The 18,485-nt window shown below is 43.2% G+C and overlaps 1 protein-coding gene across 1 annotated transcript; it reads right to left on the bottom strand.

The window, feature by feature from the left end:
• Nucleotides 1-580: 580 nt before the first annotated feature.
• Nucleotides 581-9,161, bottom strand: LOC147611119 (inorganic phosphate transporter 2-1, chloroplastic-like). Its single transcript, XM_086785779.1, has 3 exons — nt 7,726-9,161; nt 1,769-1,960; nt 581-1,670 (listed from the first exon to the last, which is right to left on the bottom strand). Exons 1-3 carry the CDS (start codon nt 8,644-8,646, stop codon nt 849-851), a joined length of 1,935 nt encoding a protein of 644 aa, XP_086641905.1. The 5' UTR covers nt 8,647-9,161; the 3' UTR covers nt 581-848.
• Between the last annotated feature and the right edge of the window lie 9,324 nt (nt 9,162-18,485).

The following is an 18,485-nucleotide window of genomic DNA, read 5'->3' as shown; positions in this document are numbered from 1 at the left end:
CAACAGGATAGTTTTTGCTGGGCCTTATTTGGATGCTTACTCATTCTTCTATTCCTCTCTTCAGCAATCTTTATATGACTGTCTCTCTCTTCATGAGATTGACTCATCTCTGTATGCTCTTTTTACAGATTGTTTTTAGATGTTTAACTATGTTCACACTCAATGAGTAGGGCTCCCAATTGTACCGCTAGCCTTTTGTCCCCACACCCTCTATCAGTATAATTAATAACCCCATGCACTTTCTAAACTTCTCATTTTTCAAATGTGAGTTGACAAATTGACATTGATTAATGATTGAACTTTAATCAATTATGGTTTCAATACGTCTTTGTAACTATGTATGTGTGTGTTGCTTTCACATTCATGGTGAGACTAGTGCACATGGAGTTTTTGATATTTTATGGAAGCCTGAAGGTTCTAATTTACCACTTGTGAACAGCAAGGACCACACACGTGCGCACTTGTCGTTTCCCTTAATAAAAACCAATTTTGGAGTGACAAGTCATTGGAGAACACGTGGAAAGAGATCATTGAGCAGTAGCCAATCTTAACAGATCAGACAGACACAGACTTCTTAATATTTTGCAACCACTGGCTTTACTTCACCTTCAAAGGGTTGGGAATAATACAATATATTGACTTCAATGGTATGGATTTGTCTGTGCTTTGAGATGAGCGTAGCAGTCACAGCATTGCAATGGTACAATTCATATATCAAAGTCCTTGTGAGATGCCAAGTTGAACCTTAATTTACACCTGGCCAAATCATTATAAGAAATGATGCAAGTAGGCAACAGCATGTGTGAATTTCTTCAAACTTTGGCTTCTTCTTTTTCAGGAGAGCTCACTTACAGCCCGCCTGTGAGAAACTTTGTAAGCACCAGTGTGTATGCCACAGAAAGTAAAGCTCCCACAGGGATGGTTATAACCCAAGAGGCTACTATCTCCCGGACAGTGTCCCCATGAACACTGTTCAAACCCCGAGCAAAGCCAACGCCCATCACAGCACCCACCAAGGTGTGTGTTGCAGATATGGGCAATCCAAGCCTTGATGCAATCACGACCACGGTAGCAGCCGCAAACTCCGCAGCAAAGCCTCTTGTGGGAGTGAGCTCTGTGATTTTCTTCCCAATGGTTGCTATAACTCTGTAACCCCATACAAGCAGCCCAGCCACAATACCAAATCCACCCCAAGCTAGGATATCAATTGGTATGGCGAGGTCGCCAGCTCCCAATCCAGTTCCTTGTAGAATTGCTAGGGCAGCAGATATGGGACCAATTGCATTGGCGACATCATTCGCACCATGGGCAAAAGACATGAAGCATGCAGATAACACTTGCAAATAACCAAAGACTCCATAGACAACCCTCAACTGCGATCCGGTGGGTCCACTGACGTTCCGCAGGAAACTCATCCAACCATTGGCCTTTGCCTCCACATCTGGCAGAACTTCACAGTAGGCCCCTAGCAGACTTCCAAACTGCCGCTTGATGATGACGTGCATAAGATAGGCGCCTAATGACCCACAAGCAAGCACTTGTGCCAACACTAATAGAGGGTTCCCAGTCATGGGAAAGGCGGTTAAAGTGAAGGCCACAACCCCAACAAATACTGCTATAGGAGCTAAAGTGGCTGCTGCTTGCCCCGGATTTGGTGCACTATACACAAACTGCATCAGCCAAGATGACATTGTTTAAAAGGAGATAAACAGAGTGCAGCCATCAGATATAGATTCATTATTAAAATATGCAACAGGTCTGAGTTTACCATCCGGATGAACTTATAGACAGAAAATGACATGACAGCTCCCATACATGGTGAAATGACCCATGAAGACACAACCCTTGCCAAGGAGCTCCAATAAACTGCCTCCACACCTCCATAGATTAATCCAAACCCAACTAAGGCACCAACGATGCAATGAGTTGTTGAAACTGGCCACCCGTAGTAGGAAGCAACCTGCATAAAATATAGACCAAAAGACTTTGTTTAGTTTGATACAGTTATGTGTGCGAGTGCATGTGCAGGCATGTTATATACCAGGCTACTAATCCTCAGATTAGTGGGCCTAATTCAGTAGGGTTAGTGGAGCCTTGGGATTAGAAGAAAGCAGGCTAATATTGGTGACTAGGGTTATTATTAATAAATCCACGTGTACTGGCTATTTATAACAATTTGGTTATCTATAGCAGCAGTGGGCATTATAAAAGTGAACAGTGGGCATTATAAAAGTGAACCATGGGTTATTGTGGTGGTAACCTCACTTTTTTTTTCGACTGGCCTTGGGCCCAAGATCCTCACTTTGGGTTATTGTTGTAACCTCACTTCTTTTTTCGACTGGCCTTGGGCCCAAGATCCTCCTGTAGCCTGCCCATAGGTGCTTAATTAACCGCCTGTAGGCGATGCAGCTGAGGAAGCACCAAGGGGGGTTTTGAACCCAGGACCTCTTGGTCCTAGGAAAACACCTTCACCACTTGAGCTATCACCTCATTGGCATTGTAACCTCACTTTTGGTCATGTGTCTTGTGTTTAGGAGATCTGTGGGGTTGTAACACTGCGTGCATGGTTCCTAGCATAGCAGTTTATACATCAGTCTCCTAATCCAGAGATCTTGGTTTAAGTCCCATTCCCTGCACTTCAGTGCCGTCATATGGATCACACATGGTCCGCTATGATGTTACAAATTCCTCTCTCTCTCTCTCTCTCTCTCTCTCTCTCTCTCACACACACACACACACGCACGCACGCATCTTTTTGATAGGGCAGAACGACCACCTTCTTCTATTGGATGAAACCACTGAGGATAATCCGTGTGTCCCCCCTACACAAGACGAAGTGATCAGCTTCCATGGCAGCACCTAATAACAGATCCCTCCCCTACTGTTCCATCTTGACAACTCTTGATTTGAAAGAGCATGCCACTGGCTAGAGTGCACTGAGACCCAGGGCAATGCACAGATAGCAGCACTGACTAGCACAGGGCATGACAGCCCAACTCTCATTGAATTTTGATGACACCTTTGAAGCAGCTTCTGCCCTTGCCAGGTCACTCTATTATCTGGTTGACAGTGCAATGTGGCCTTGTGTGGGGTCCTGGATGACCAAGATGGATAGGCTAGCTACACGCAGGAGACGCTGGGACAGAGCTGGAGTCTCAGCAACGCTACACTTGGGACTGCTCAGCAGCCGAGAAAATGCAACTGAGACACCCACCCTACGGAGGTTTGGCGAAGGATACTGCACCTAACCATACAGGACTGCCAACTTGGGGAGCAGTAGCCAGGGCCACAGAGTCTCCTTTTGCTCTTATTCTATTAATTAGACCATCATGATTTCTTCCCAAGGAGCCATCCTAGGACAGCATTCAAACTTCTAGACTTGCACTACAGCACATTGGTGACTCTTGAGGTGAAAGTAACGATTATATTTTTATGATAGTAGATGTGCTTTTTCAAGAAGCAAGTGTGTCAAAACACATCAAGAATATTCCCTCCTTATTAGTGGATTAAACCGTTAAATTCATTGTACCTCCATAATTGATGCTTATTTCCTTTTTCTTCTTCTTCTTACCTTAATATCATTTGGAAGGGTTTTGATTTAAGAAAGGTTGATAGATCGAGGTCAATAAGAGAGGATATTAATGAGGTACGATGCTCTTCACATTGCATTCTACAACCTTTTGCACACAGATGTCAATTCAAAGGGAATACCAACAAGTGAAGATCACGCGTTCTATGAAATGTTGAAAAACACAAGGTCCCAAGAAAAACTTCATCAATCGATAATAAATTGATCATAACTTCTGATTCAGAGATTGAAACCATTTTGTTCTTTAGAATAGGCTATTTAAAATGTGTTCCTCTAAGTTCTTAAAGCTCTTGTTCAGGCATGTCCTTGCCTCTCCATTTAGATCAATTGAGACTAAAGTGTCAATGGCTTTCTTAAGTCTTACCACCATATACTTTAGGGTCTCAAGCCACATTGTGCGAAGGAAACTGAAGAAAAAGAACAAAGTGACAAAGAAGAGAGGAAGAAAGAAGGAAATACATGAATAGCACCTACTTTGATTGTGCAGCTGTGTCAGGCCATGTGTGAAAGCCATAGAGTCCTGCGGTTACTAGCAATGGTTAGTTTAGGGCCATGGTGGCTGTTGATGGCCTGTGGACATTGATCCTTGGGCACCAATGGGTTGTCAGACCTAAAGTGGGCATAAGGAAAGTCTGGATAAGTGGGAACACGGTGGTTCTACAGCCCTCTATGGAGCCTCAAGAGGAAAACACACACACACAAAGGTTGGCCAGGTCTACAGCAGATATGAGAGACTCTGGCTGCTCTCTCTCTACCTTAGAATGCTCTTCTAAGGCTTTTACATGAGAACCCACAAAGTTTCCAGGCACATTTCTAGGAGCCTGTACCCAAGTGTTGGCTTTATGACACTTTAGTACGACCAGCTACCGACAGCTACGTATGGTGCAACCTTCTAGGAATCAGGCCTACGGAAGAATGAGTGGAGGAGCATAGAGAAGCTACACGTGACGATGTTTTCACGCATGATCAGGAGTAAGCCATCACTACTACATGACATCATACATGCAGAGTTTGGGTGGCCTCATTTGTTACATGCCACATGCTATGCGTATTGCCATTGGCCAGCTCAAGGCATCCTCCCACCACCTCAGAGTAGAGGCTTGCAAAGCCAAGAATAAGATATGTATTATATACCTAGATGAATCTAGGAACATGCCCAAATTCACCTTTTAGGAACGTGCATGTTATATACTCATGGTAGTCAACCCACAGGGCCACAAGACTATATAACTATCAACTCCATTATGCATAGTATGGACTAGATACTACGACATCCCCACTAACGTCATCAATGCCCAATAGTGGGTGTGGAACTATGTATCAAGATATGCTCTCACACACGCACCACACACACACACACACACACACACACACACACACATAAGAGCATATATTCACACAAAGCCCTTTGTACCGAGTTTCTGTCAAACCTCCGGAGATGCACAGCAGACTCAGCCATAATGAAGCCTAGCACTAAGAGAAGTAGCAAATAGAAACAATTAGTACAGCAAATAAGTAGTTGTTAGGGCAAATGCGCCACTAAAGATAGAAAGAATAAGCACAATATCAACTGGCCGTCACTCGGACGAAAACTTCACAATGTGAAATCTGCATGTCCGCTACTACGGCTGAATTATATACCTAGATGAAAGTAGGAACATGCCCAAATTTACCTTTTAGGAACGTGCATGTTATATACTCATGGTAGTCAACCCACAAGACTATATAACTATCAACTCCATTATGCATAGTATGGACTAGATACTACGACATCCCCACTAACGTCATCAGTGCCCAATAATGGGTGTAAAACTATGTATCAAGATATGCTCTCACGCACGCACTCCACACATACACAAATAAGAGCATATATTCACACAAAGCCCTTTGTACTGAGTTTCTGTCAAACCTCCAGAGATGCAAGGCAGACTCAGCCATAATGAAGCCTAGCACTAAGGGAAGTAGCAAATAGAAACAATTAATACTGCAAATAAGCAGTTGATAGGGCAAATACACCGCTAAAGATAGAAAAAATAAGCACAATATCAATTGGCCGCAACTTGGATGAAAACTTCACAATGTGAAATCTACATGTCCACAAATACGACTGAATTATATACCTAGATGAATCTAGGAACATGCCCAAATTCACCTTTTAGAAACGTGCATGTTATATATACTCATGGTAGTCAACCCACAAGACTATATAACTATCAACTCCATTATGCATAGTATGGACTAGATACTACGACATCCCCACTAACGTCATCAATGCCCAATAGTGGGTGCAGAACTATGTATCAGATATGCTCTCACACACGCACTCCACACACACACACACAGACACACAAGAGCATATATTCACACAAAGCCCTTCGTATTGAGTTTCTGTCAAACCTCCGGAGATGTAGGGCAGACTCAGCCATAATGAAGCCTAGCACTAAGGGAAGTAGCAAATAGAAACAATTAGTACAGCAAATAAGTAGTTGATAGGGCAAATGCACCGCTAAAGATAGAAAGAATAAGCACAATATCAACTGGCCGCAACTCGGACGAAAACTTCACAATGTGAAATCTGCATGTCCGCTAATACGGCTGAAATATATACCTAGATGAATCTAGGAATATACCCAAATTTACCTTTTAGGAACGTGCATGTTATATACTCATGGTAGTCAACCCACAAGACTATATAACTATCAACTCCATTATGCATAGTATAGACTAGATACTACGACATCCCCACTAACGTCATCAATGCCCAATAGTGGGTGTAGAACTATGTATCAAGATATGCTCTCACATGCACTCCACACACACACACACACATAAGAGCATATATTCACACAAAGCCCTTCGTACTGAGTTTCTGTCAAACCTCTGGGGATGCAGGGCAGACTCAGCCATAATGAAGCCTAGCACTAAGGGAAGTAGCAAATAGAAACAATTAGTACAGCAAATAAGTAGTTGATACGGCAAATGCACCACTAAAGATAGAAAGAATAAGCACAATATCAACTGGCCACAACTCGGACGAAAACTTCACAATGTGAAATCTGCATGTCCGCTAATACGGCTGAATTGTATACCTAGATGAATCTAGGAACATGCCCAAATTCACCTTTTAGGAACGTGCATGTTATATACTCTACAATGTACATAATACATAAGATATGTATTATGTACATTGTAGAGTACGCACCACAGGAGCAGTAGACAATGAGGCCCATTATATGTTTAGCTGTCTGGATTACTACAAGACAGAGGAGAGATTCCACTCCTTTTTAGAGAGGGGTTCAGGCCACTGGCACGGGTGATGCAGTATGAGGATCAGAGATCCCTGGGCATGTACTTGATGGAGGTCAAACGACACAGGGATGTAGTGCTGAGGCAGCATGCTGAGAGAGACAAGCCCAACCTTGACAGAACACCTCCCAGAGAGCCATCATACATTTCTTTATGGTACATGCATCCACATCAGAGTCCACCAGCCATACTAGAGCCTTTGCTTGATTCAGAGCCCACCACCTACACCCACACTCCGGCTCCATGCCCTAGAGGCATTCTTATCAGGATAGCTCAATCCATCCTCTGAGCCAGACGCCCCTAACCCGGAGCATTAGGACCCTCCACCACACAGAGAGAATGCCCCAATTACATGCAAGATGGAATCTTAGATGGCCCGGAAAAAAGCACAAAGATATTACTAGAGATGTTGTTTTGGAACCATATGTCTAGGGGACATGGGTTATACTCACGTCAGGATGAGTTGGTACATTTTTTCACTTTCGACAACATGCCACGCGACCTAGGGGATTGTTTATCGCATCCATTGGGAATATATGGGGCATCACATCTCATCACAAAGGTTGCACATAGAAACATGACAAGGGGTGGAGGTCACAAGGGAGCACAAAGACATGTTATAACCATATGGGAGATGGTGATGAAGGAGCAAGCCAAGCTCCACTGCTCAGCATATTAAGTCATATTAGGGCACTACACTGTTTTGTTTGGAACAGAAGCAGATATTTATAGGGTCATACTCTGTAAAAGATAAAATCAACTGGAACGCCACAACTGACTGACTACTAGAGTGAGACCGTTATCAAAAGTTAGGAGAACATGACACTTACCTGCAGCCATGTGCCTGCAGCTGCAAGAGATGAAAGCATCCCAGAAAACAACAGAGAATCCTTGCCATTGAAAAATCCAGCCGTTAAGATCCCTTTCTGCATGGTGTGGCTGACATGAGAACCCACTAGAAAAGCTCCGGAGAACTCCAAAACTGCTGCTATCAGCACAGCTTGGCGGAGTGTAAGAGCACCTGAGCCCACTGAGGTGCCCATAGCATTGGCGACATCATTGGCACCTATGTTCCAGGCCATGTAGAATCCACATAGCAATGTGACATAAGAGAGCACCTTGGTTTTCAAGATTAACCCGCCCGTGACTGAGTTCATCAACAATGGTAGCAGAAGTGCTGCAAAAAATACTGCAGCAGTGATACCAAATGCTGTTTTAGAAGAGATATTGAAAGCTTCTGCCATCCCGGCATTTGAGCCTGCTTCTTTCGCACCAGCTTCCCCATCAACTCCATTTTCCGCATCCTCCATGACAAGTGACACGTTGTCCATGTAGTATTTAACATCTTTTTCTGCGGAGTCTTTGTCTGAGTTGCCCTGATCTGCTTCAGCAAACATAGCCATGGCTGGCATAACCCTACCATACTTAGGATTCCAACTTGAATCCCAAGTGCATAGATTTGCCGTGCTGCTCATGACATTTCCATGTCTGGATTTCCTATAGGCGTGTATCCTGAACCACATGCTGCAACTGGCTCCATATGAGCATAAGAAAAGACCGTACTTTACCTTGTAATCAATGGAAGGCCTTGAGAGATCCACATGCTTCAAAGGCCTCCACAGATCTGCAAGCTTTGAAGACGTGTTTCCAGCATGTAAGGCGCACCTCTTCAAGTGATGGCATCCAAGGTTGGGCAGAGACTTTAAAGATGCTGCACTTTGTGAGCTGCTGCAGTATGTAGAAGCCTCCATGGGGCATTTACAGTAATCTTAAAAGCATTAGAGCACAGAAGTATATCTAGGGTCTGCCCTGCCTGCATGCATTCCTTGACATATTGTACGGCATTTGGTGAACAGTGTCTATAACAGCATGCAGCAGAGGGAGGCTAATGGGGAGATTAGGAGGCAATTAAGACATGAGAGTAGCATAATCACTTAACTGAGAAATGGGTGTTGAAGGGCTGCTGCCCTCTTAGTAGTATTTACTGAAAATCCATGGAAGGGCCTCTAAAGCAACAAATGCAGAGATGGGCCAGCAGCAGTAGCAGGAAAAACAGCCCCTCGTTGACACCCAACACTGCAGTTAGCGAAACTGGGTACTGGCCAGCTAAAACAGGCGACCATATAGAAAAAATATGCCCTCCACCCCAAAAAAAGAAGAACACGAAGGAAAGCAGGCAGCGCAGAAGGCTCTGCTCCAATGAAGCGCCCCCCCTTCCCCTCTCAGTGGATAGAATACCTTTGGTATTTATTTCAATAATATTTTTATATGGTGCCTTTTTTTCTATAGTCTTTGTATATCGAAAGAAAAAATATAAAATGTGCCAACCTTATCATCACGTGCCTTTTTGAATCTTGAATCTCCTCAATAATAATAAAATGGGTCTTCAATTATTTTTTGCATTAATTAGTTATTCATAGTAGCAAAACCTTAGGAGTAGGTTTACTGGCCTACCTTCTACCTATATCTAAAGCAGCTTGCTCACGGACTCTCCACGTGTCAAAAACTTTTGTCTGCATGGCAGAGCCGCCTCTGTCGTGGGGCATTCAATGCACCCTGCGCCCGTCTCCTCTCCTTTGCTCCCGACTCCTCTCCTATGTGTTTGCATGGAGGTGCCGATTCTCTTTGCTGCGTGCATGGAGGTGCCCACGTTGCAGGGCATTTTTACTGCCACCGCCCCCCATCCCTCTGCGGGCTGCAAAGGTTTGAAAAAGGGCAGACTGCCAACCATCGCCGTCCATTCCTTTGTCTCACTGCAGGCTGCTTAACTACCGCCGCCCTCCTTCCTCCCTCGCCTAGACGCAGATTCAAATCGCCTTTCTTTTTGTTGGAGGTTAGTGTCGCCTTTCTGTTGCATTTTCTCCCTCGCCCCCTCTGGAATGGAAGGTTTTCTCTCTCTCTCTCTCTCTCTCTCTCTCTCTCTCTCTCTCTCTCTCTCTCTCTCTCTCTCTCTCTCTCTCTCTCTCTCTCTCTCTCTCTCTCTCTCTCTCTCTCTCTCTTTGTGATGTTTGGTGTTTTTTGCAGGTTTGCCTCTCTCTGTGAGTCTATTGCTCGGGGTGGTCGATTGCACACTCTGTAAGGTTCTCTCTCTACTTCTCCCTCTTTGGTGTTCGTGTGCCGTCAACCCCTGGTGGTTTTTGCAAGTGGCCGCTCTCTGTGGCACAACAACGACCTGCATAGCTCTCTCGCCACATCAACCCTCTTCACTGTGGTCGCTCGAGGTGTTCGAGGTTCGCTCTGCTACTCTCTGTCGTTCGTTAATACCTGTCTGAGCAGCATGCATACATCTCCTTGCTCTGGGTGTTCGCGTGGTGTGTGTGGGTTGGGGGTGTTGAGTTTTTTTAAAAAAAGTTTAAGTGACACACACACACCTACCTGCACACCCAAACATGTGGAAAGTTTTCATTTAAAGTATGGTTAATATTATTTTGTGGGTGTGTTAAAAGTTTTTTAAAAGTTTTATTATTCTTAATAGTGTGTGTGGGGGGGGGGGGTTTGTGTGTGAATGATTTAGTTGTGTGATTTAGTTTTGTGAATGATTTATAGTTGTGAGTAGGGAGACAGAGTGTGTGTGTGGGTGGGGGTGGGGGTGGGGTTTTTTTTTTAATGTTGAGTTTTTTTTAATGTTTAATTGATACACAGACCCACCCACACACTCAAACTTGTTGATATGTTGAATGTTTTTTTTAAAAGTTTGGTTAATATTATTTTGTGTGTGTGTGTGTGTGTGTGTGTGTGTGTGTGTGTGTGAGAGAGAGAGAGAGAGAGAGAGAGAGAGAGAGAGAGAGAGAGTGGTGTGTGTGTGTGTGTGTGTGTAGGGGTGGGGGTGTTAGGTTTTTTTTAAAATGTTTAATTGATATACACACACCCACACACACAAACATGTTATTTGTTGAAGTTGAAAGTTTTTTTTTTTAAGTTTGTTAATATTACTGTGTGTGAGTGTGTGTGTGTGTGTGTGTGTGTGTGTGTGTGTGTGAGAGAGAGAGAGAGAGAGCGAGAGTTGAAAGTTTATTTTTAAAGTTTGTTAATATTAATATTACTTTGTTATTTTGTGTGTGTCTGTGGGGGGGTGTGGGTGTGTTAAAAGTTTTATTATTTTTAATAGCAAGTGTGTGGGGGGGGGGTGTGAATGATTTAGTTGTGTGATTTAACATAAGAGAATGATTTATAGTTGTGAATAGGGAGAGTGTGTGTGTGTGTGTGGGTTTTCTTTTTTAATGTTGAGAGCTTTTTTTAAAAATGTTTAATTGATACACACACCCACCCACACACTCAAACATGTTGATATGTTGAAGTTGAATGTTTTTTTTAAAAGTTTGGTTAATATTATTGTGTGTGTGTGTGTGTGTGTGTGTGTGAGAGAGAGAGAGAGAGAGAGAGAGAGAGAGAGTGGTGTGTGTGGGGGGGGTGGGGTGTTGAGTTTTTAAAAAAATGTTTAATTGATACACACACACACACCCACACACACACACACAAACATGTTATATGTTGAAGTTGAAAGTTTTTTTTTAAAGTTTGTTAATATACTTTGTGTGTGTGTGTGTGTGTGTGTGTGTGAGAGAGAGAGAGAGAGAGAGAGAGAGAGTTGAAAGTTGAAAGTTTATTTTTACTTTTATTAATTTTAATAAAAAGTGTGTGTGTGTGGGTTTTGTGTGTGAATAATTTAGTTTTGTGAATCATTTAGTTGTGAATAGTTTGTGTGTGTGTGTGTGTGTGTATGTGTGTGTTGCTTGAGAGTTTTTGAAATGGCGTGCGGGTGTGGGTGTGTGGGTTTTTTTTTATGTTGAGTTTTAAAAAAAAAATTGATACACACACACCCACCCACACACACAAAACATGTTGATATGTTGAAGTTGAAAGTTTTTTAAAAAAGTTTTGTTAATATGTTAATATTATTATGTGGGTGGGTGTGTGTGTGTGTGTGTGTGAGAGAGAGAGAGAGAGAGAGAGAGAGAGTGGTGTGTGTGGATGGGTGTGTGTGTGTGTGATATATATATATATATATATATATATATATATATATATATATATATATAGAGAGAGAGAGAGAGAGAGAGAGAGAGAGAGAGAGAGCGTGTGTGGTTGTGTGTGTGTGTGGGTGGGTGTGTGTGAGATTCTTTTTGAAATGTTGAGTTTTATTTTAATACACACACACACACACACACACACACACTTGAGTTTTATTTTAACACACACACACACACACACTTGAGTTTTATTTTAATACACACACACACACACACACACACTTGAGTTTTATTTTAACACACACACACACACACACACACACTTGAGTTTTATTTTAATACACACACACACACACACACACACACACACACTTGAGTTTTATTTTAACACACACACACACACACATAAGCGTGTGCGTGTGTGTGTGTGGGTTTGTGTGTGAATGATTTAGTTGTTGTGAATAGTTAGTGTGTGTCTATGTGTGTGTTGGTTGAGAGTTTTTGAAATAGCGTACGTGTGTGTGTATATGAGAGAGAGAGAGAGAGAGAGAGAGAGAGAGAGAGAGAGAGAGAGAGAGTTTTTTTTAATGTTGATTTTTTTAAAATGTTGACACACACACACACCCACACACACACACATTCACTTTGTGAGTGTGTGAGTGTGCGTGCGTATGTATGTGTGTTGGTTGAGAGATCATCTACAACGATTTCTAATGTACACATTAGAATGTGGCTATTGCAAGCCACATGCTTAGAGACTTTTTAAAAGGTTGTATTATGTGTGTGTGTGTTTGAGAGAGAGAGAGAGAATTAAAGGTTAGAGACATTTTTAACAGGTTATACTATGCTTTATGTTTTCCATGCAAGCAACAATCAATATTTTTATATTGACCCTAAGGACTAAAGGAGTGTATATGCACTTGAGATTTTTTTTAAAATGCTGAAAGTTTTTCGTGTTTTTTTTTTCAATTTGGATAGCATGTGTGTGGGTGGGCGTGTTGGATTCGTAAAGATGTTAAAAGTTTTTAAAAATGTGTGTGTGTGTGTGTGTGTGTGTGTGTGTGTGTGTGTGTGTGAGAGAGAGAGAGAGAGAGAGAGAGAGAGAGAATTATGTACGTGTCTTAATTTGTGTGTTGGTGCCAAATTCTTTATTTAGATAGTGTGTGTGTGGGTGTGCGTGTGCATGTGCTTGTGTATGTGTGTGTTGGATTTTTAAAAATGTTGAAAGTTTTTTAAGATGTTTATTAATTTGAAAAGCAAGTGTGTGTGTGTGTGTGTGTGTGTGTGTGAGAGAGAGAGAGAGAGAGAGAGAGAGAGAGAGAGAGAGAGAGAGAATTATTTGCATGTCTTAAGTTTGTGCGTAGTTGAAAGTCCTTTTTTTTAATGTGATTTTTTAAAAAAAATAAATGTTTTATTAATTTGAAACAGCATGTGTGTGTTATTGATTTGAAAAGCAAGTGTGTGTGTGTGAGAGAGAGAGATATATATATATATATAATTATTTGCATGTCTTAAGTTTGTGCGTTAGTTTGAAGTTATTTTTTTTAATGTGAACTAATTTTTTTTTGAATGTTTTATTAATTTGAAACAGCATGTGTGTGTGTGTGTGAGAGAGAGAGAGAGAGAGAGAGAGAGAGAGAGGGAGGGAGGGAGGGAGGGAGGGAGGGATAAGTAGAGTGTGAGAGAGCGCGTGTGTTTAGGGAAAGTGTGTGTATATAAGGGTGAGAAATATCTTAGTTTTGAGAATAGGAAAAGTGTGTGGGGGGTGTGTGTGTTTGTGTTTGTTGTTGTTGTTGTGTATGTGTGTGTGTGTGTGTGTGTGTGTGTGTGTGTGTGAGAGAGAGAGAGAGAGAGAGAGAGAGAGAAGTAAGAGAAAGGTAGGGTTATTTTTGTATGTTAAGTTTTTTTCATTGAGAGGATTTTTTGGCGTTAACTTTGTAGAATACATTGTGCCATATGTTTTGTATAGTAGGTTTATAGTACGTTAACTTACACCTAGGGAGAGTGGATTAGTAAGAGGAACTTCTTATGTACACACACACACACACTCATGCACCAAGAAAAAGGGTGTGTACTTATGTGTCTTTAATTAAATACACATGTACACACACAAATGGTAAGCACCCAAATTTATAGTTCCAAACATCCATGTACACACATACAATGTAATCGCATTAATATTTTTGACGCCCATCGACGCATATAGTATTCATGTATGTACTTGCTTATATAATTGTATGTATGATTGACAGATGGAAGAGGTAACTTGCATTTTTTTGAGCACATGAGGAGCACTCTTTCCTTTGAAGAAAGAGTGAATTTAGTTGCAGAGTTTGAGCGTCGTTATTTTCAAAGTCCAACTTGGTACAGTTTATGTTGTTAACTGGAACGATGTTTTTCAAATTACTATACGATTCGATGAAGAAGAATTATATGAAAATATTACGCTTATGATTATTCAAGAAAGCCTAGGCTCGATTGATCGGTATGAAATAGATTATAATGTCCATGGTGATAGAGATCAAGTACGACAAGTATTTGATGAGGTTATTAAATGTATCCCAAAGCATAAGCTCCTTAGTAAATAAATATGGTTGTGTTTTTCTTTAGTGACCATTGGTGCTAGATTGCTTTTGGTATTTTTCATTCTTTCTTACTATCTCTAAATATAAAAAAGATCATAATTGTTATTAATATATCATTTGATTATGTTTCATGCAGAGACATGCCATTAAATATCTTGAAGTTGACCTATGACAATAATAAATTGTTGGATACAATCTTCTTTGAGGAGATGCCACAATTGGGCTTTTTTAGATACCATTGTTGCCCAAAATGGGAAGTTCTTGGCTTTGATGGGTGGGATGATATTAATCCTCGATATATTTATATAGTCTTAGACCCTTATAGGCTAGAAGACAATCTCAAGCTCCACTTAATCAAAGAGGCATTGGGATTATTAGATGGATTTTACATTGTAGGTAGTAGATGTAGGAGTTCCGAGAAAAAGCGATTCATTTTTAGGGAAATATTGAAGTGCTCCGTTAAGGAAGTTGGTAAAGATAATGTAATACGATTTAAGAATATTGATGGATGGGTCTTCTCTCTCTCTCTCTCTCTCTCTCTCTCTCTCTCTCTCTCTCTCTCTCTCTCTCTCTCTGTTCGATTTAAGAATATTGATGGATGGGTCTTCTATCTCTCTCTCTCTCTCTCTCTCTCTCTCTCTCCTTCTCTGTGTTTGATTATCTCTCTCTCTCCTTCTTTGTGTTTGATTATCTCTCTCTCTCTCTCTCTCTCTCTCTCTCTCTCTCTCTCTCTTCGTAGACACACACACACACACATGAAATACACCAATAGTTATTATTGCTCTTTATTTTGTATTTGGTGTGAAATGTAGTTAGGAAAGGGTGACAAAAGTAGAGAGATTATAAGTTTGTTATTTTTTTGGGCCTCTATATGTGATTGTGTAGAAGCAAGGACAAGGACGATCGAATCAAAGTTGGTGCTTTCGAGTACAATTCTCTCTTCAACTTGAGGTTAGTTTTTTTGATGCCGTTTCCGTCTCTCTTAATTTTTGTGTTAATAAGGGATGCATAGATAAAGGAAATTTTTTTGTCATATGTTTGGTTAGCTAGAGAGAGAGAGAGAGAGAGAGAGAGAGAGAGAGAGAGAGAGAGAGAGGACTATGTACATGAAGATATTTGTCACGTAGGCTGTAACGCCTGTGACCGACGGCAGACCGGATGGCCAAGGACGTGGGAGAGGACGCCCGTGCGGAGTCATGGGCGGCCAGGCTAGTGTGGACGGCAGGCCACACACTATATAGCCTAGGGGATGAGGGGCAATCCTCATTCTTCCTCTATGGAGGCCGTCCCCTCCTGTGGAAGCACCCGTAGAAGCGGTGTTACAGCGATCTAACAACACTGGTATCAGAGCGTCGGTTTGATTGGGTCGTCAGGGTCTGTGCGTGACCGGGGGACCGGAGCCCACTCAATGGTTTTCAACCATTCAAAATCTCATCCTTATCTCCACAATGGATTGTGTGGAGGGAGGCGGCCAGAATTGAAAGGAAGAATTCTCTCTCTCTCTCTCTCTCTCTCTCTCTCTCTCTCTCTCTCTCTCTCTCTCTCTCCGTCGCACACACTAAAGCGAATCTGCAGGTAAGCATTTTTCGTTTTTTTTTTTGGCGTTGAAGCTTGTCTGCAAAAAAAGGGTGTAGAGAGAGAATGGCTATAAAGAGAGAGGCGACTTAGCTTGTCAAAGTGTGTGGCCTCGGCGCTAGTAGTAAAAAGCGGCACTGTCTAGAGCTATGGCTGAAGGTCGCTGTTTGGGGCTGTAATGTGCACCGGCGGCGGCCAGCCCACGGCGGCCAGACACGACCAGGTGGCCGGCCATGAAGAGACATAACGGTTGTAGGAGCTGGTGTAATCGTCTGTGAAGAGCTGAAGACGTCTTTGCTATCCACAGTGCGTGGGGGCGAAGACCAGCCCAAGCACTGACGAACCACTATGCGAGGGGGGCGAAGTTAAGCCCGGCCGCCAGGCGCAGCCACCGACAGCCAACCCTGACGGGCGGCCGACCTGCCTGGCCCAGAGGCGGTGGCCAGCCACCACGGGCGGCCTGCCTGGCTCAGAGGCGGTGGCCAGCCACCGCGGGCGGCCAGCCAACAGGCGACCTGCCTGGCCCAGAGGTGGCGGCCAACCCACAGGCGGCCACCAAAGCCAACAGCTCTGCTGGCGGCCAGTCCACAAGCTAATTTTTTTAATATTTTTAATATTTAATTTTTATTTCATTTTTAAAAATCAAATGGCAGCGGAGGGATAATCCCAACAGTGGAGGGATAATCCAGGATGTTTCAGGCACAGCTTCCCGAGGAAATTAATTTTCATTATGAGTTGCAGGCACTTTTCTCTCGGATCGGAGCATCCCGGAGTTGCGACACTTGTAGAGGCCCGCAGCGCAACATAAATCGATAGTCGACGACACTCGCAGGCGACCGTAAGGGGGGTGACTATTCTCTCTCCACCACTGCTCATTTTATTAGCGTTTTTTTTGTAATTTCCAAGTTCTCGCATTTTTCTTTGTGCAAGAATTAAGGATGTCTGCTAGGCGCAGTGTGTCCCCACCGCCTTCTACTTCTCTAGGGTTTTCAGGTCTCTTGTCCTCGGTCGTCGCGGGTTTGACCCCGACCGAATTGTAAGGTCGTATATGCCCGGTCCGGAGTGCGCTCGTCGATCACGCGTGATCCACCAGCGCCCTCCTCGTCTGTTGACCCCGCCTTAGGACCCAGTGAGCCCGCAGTGATTGCATTAGCAGATGACCCCTTTCTGGTCGATGAGCCAGATGACATGAACACCGACGTCGTCGAGGGGACCGAGGAGGACCTCTTGGAGTATGACGACGACGATTATGACCTATTGGACCCTGCCGACGTCCTGACAGAGACAGAGCTCTCTAGTGGACTTTTTAAATATCTTAATGCAAAACTGAACAATATGGGTAAAGTCCAGGCTGACTTAGTCACAATGCTACAGAGCATCTCCACACGGTTAGATGCACTGACAGCCGCCTCGGCTAGTACTCTGACTCCTCGTGGTAGGCGAGCTCTTGTGGCACGGGTGAGCGTAGCCTCGCCCAGTGGTTGCAGGAGTACAGGCCGATGCGCCTACGGGGCCCTCCGTAGCGACAGCTTCGTCGTTATTAAAAGACTTAAAGCTGCCTAGTTTTGGTGGCGAGGAGAAGGAGAGAAACAAAGACTCGATCAATATGTTTCTAGAAGCGAAGTGGTTAGATTTGCATGCGCTGCGACAGCAGCCTAGCCGGATACATCCCGTAGAGGCTAGCCTCTCATTAACCGGCAAAGCGTACAAGTGGTGGATGAGTTTGACAACTCGTCCTGCCACTTGGACGGAGTTTGAAACGATGTTTCGAAAAGAGTTTTTGCCTGTTAATGAGGCGGAGAGAAGCTGGGAGTTATGGGACAAGTGCTCGATGGAGAACAAATCCCTGACTCAATACATCTCAGAGACTATAGGGAGATAGTACTCAAGCTAAAGGGGATCGATGCATTCCAGACATTGTGAGGCTTTAAAAGAGGCCTCAAAGATGATTACCTTGAGTACGTAGAGCCCTTACAGCCTAAAGACTTAGCAGAGGCAATTAAGTATGTGCAGATATTCGATGACATCAAGCGTCGTAGTGCGCGTGGTGGTTCTAGCAGGGCCAAGGGTAGTGAAAAGAGGAGGTCAGGTCTTAAAAGAAAAGGGTTCCGCAGTGATAAAAAAGGGGATAGGACGGACCAGGAAGGACAGGGTGGTCATTGGTCTAAAAAACCACGACCATCCAAGAAGAAAAGAGACATCGAAATCCAAAAGAAAGAGCAGTATATTAAAGCGCGAAAGGAAAATCGCTGCTTTAATTGCAATGATGTAGGGCACACGAAGGCTGAGTGTCCAAAGCCTAAAGCCAGCACGAGTGGCAACGAGCCCAAAAAAGATGGTAAACCCTCTAGGCAGTTGCATATACTGCAGAGACTCCCTCTCAGTTCCGTAGAGTTCAGAGAGGTGACAGTGTGTCATTGTGATGAGCATCACGCTTGTTCAGTGACACCAGCGATGTGG

The sequence above is a fragment of the Cibotium barometz genome, chromosome 48, assembly GCF_041138505.1.
Source record: "Cibotium barometz isolate CiBa-2024 chromosome 48, ASM4113850v1, whole genome shotgun sequence".
Lineage (NCBI taxonomy): Eukaryota > Viridiplantae > Streptophyta > Polypodiopsida > Cyatheales > Cibotiaceae > Cibotium > Cibotium barometz.
This window is presented reverse-complemented; position numbering and strand designations above follow the sequence as displayed.

What these genes read in the sequence shown, in the direction of transcription:
- LOC147611119 (XM_086785779.1), bottom strand. Translation starts at nt 8,646, where the DNA reads ATGGAGGCTTCTACATACTGCAGCAGCTCACAAAGTGCAGCATCTTTA. An exon ending in CTGCAGGCACATGGCTGCAG is followed by an intron (nt 1,961 to 7,725) that starts GTAAGTGTCATG and finishes TATTTTATGCAG; the next exon opens with GTTGCTTCCTACTACGGGTG. An exon ending in TCTATAAGTTCATCCGGATG is followed by an intron (nt 1,671 to 1,768) that starts GTAAACTCAGAC and finishes TGGCTGATGCAG; the next exon opens with TTTGTGTATAGTGCACCAAA.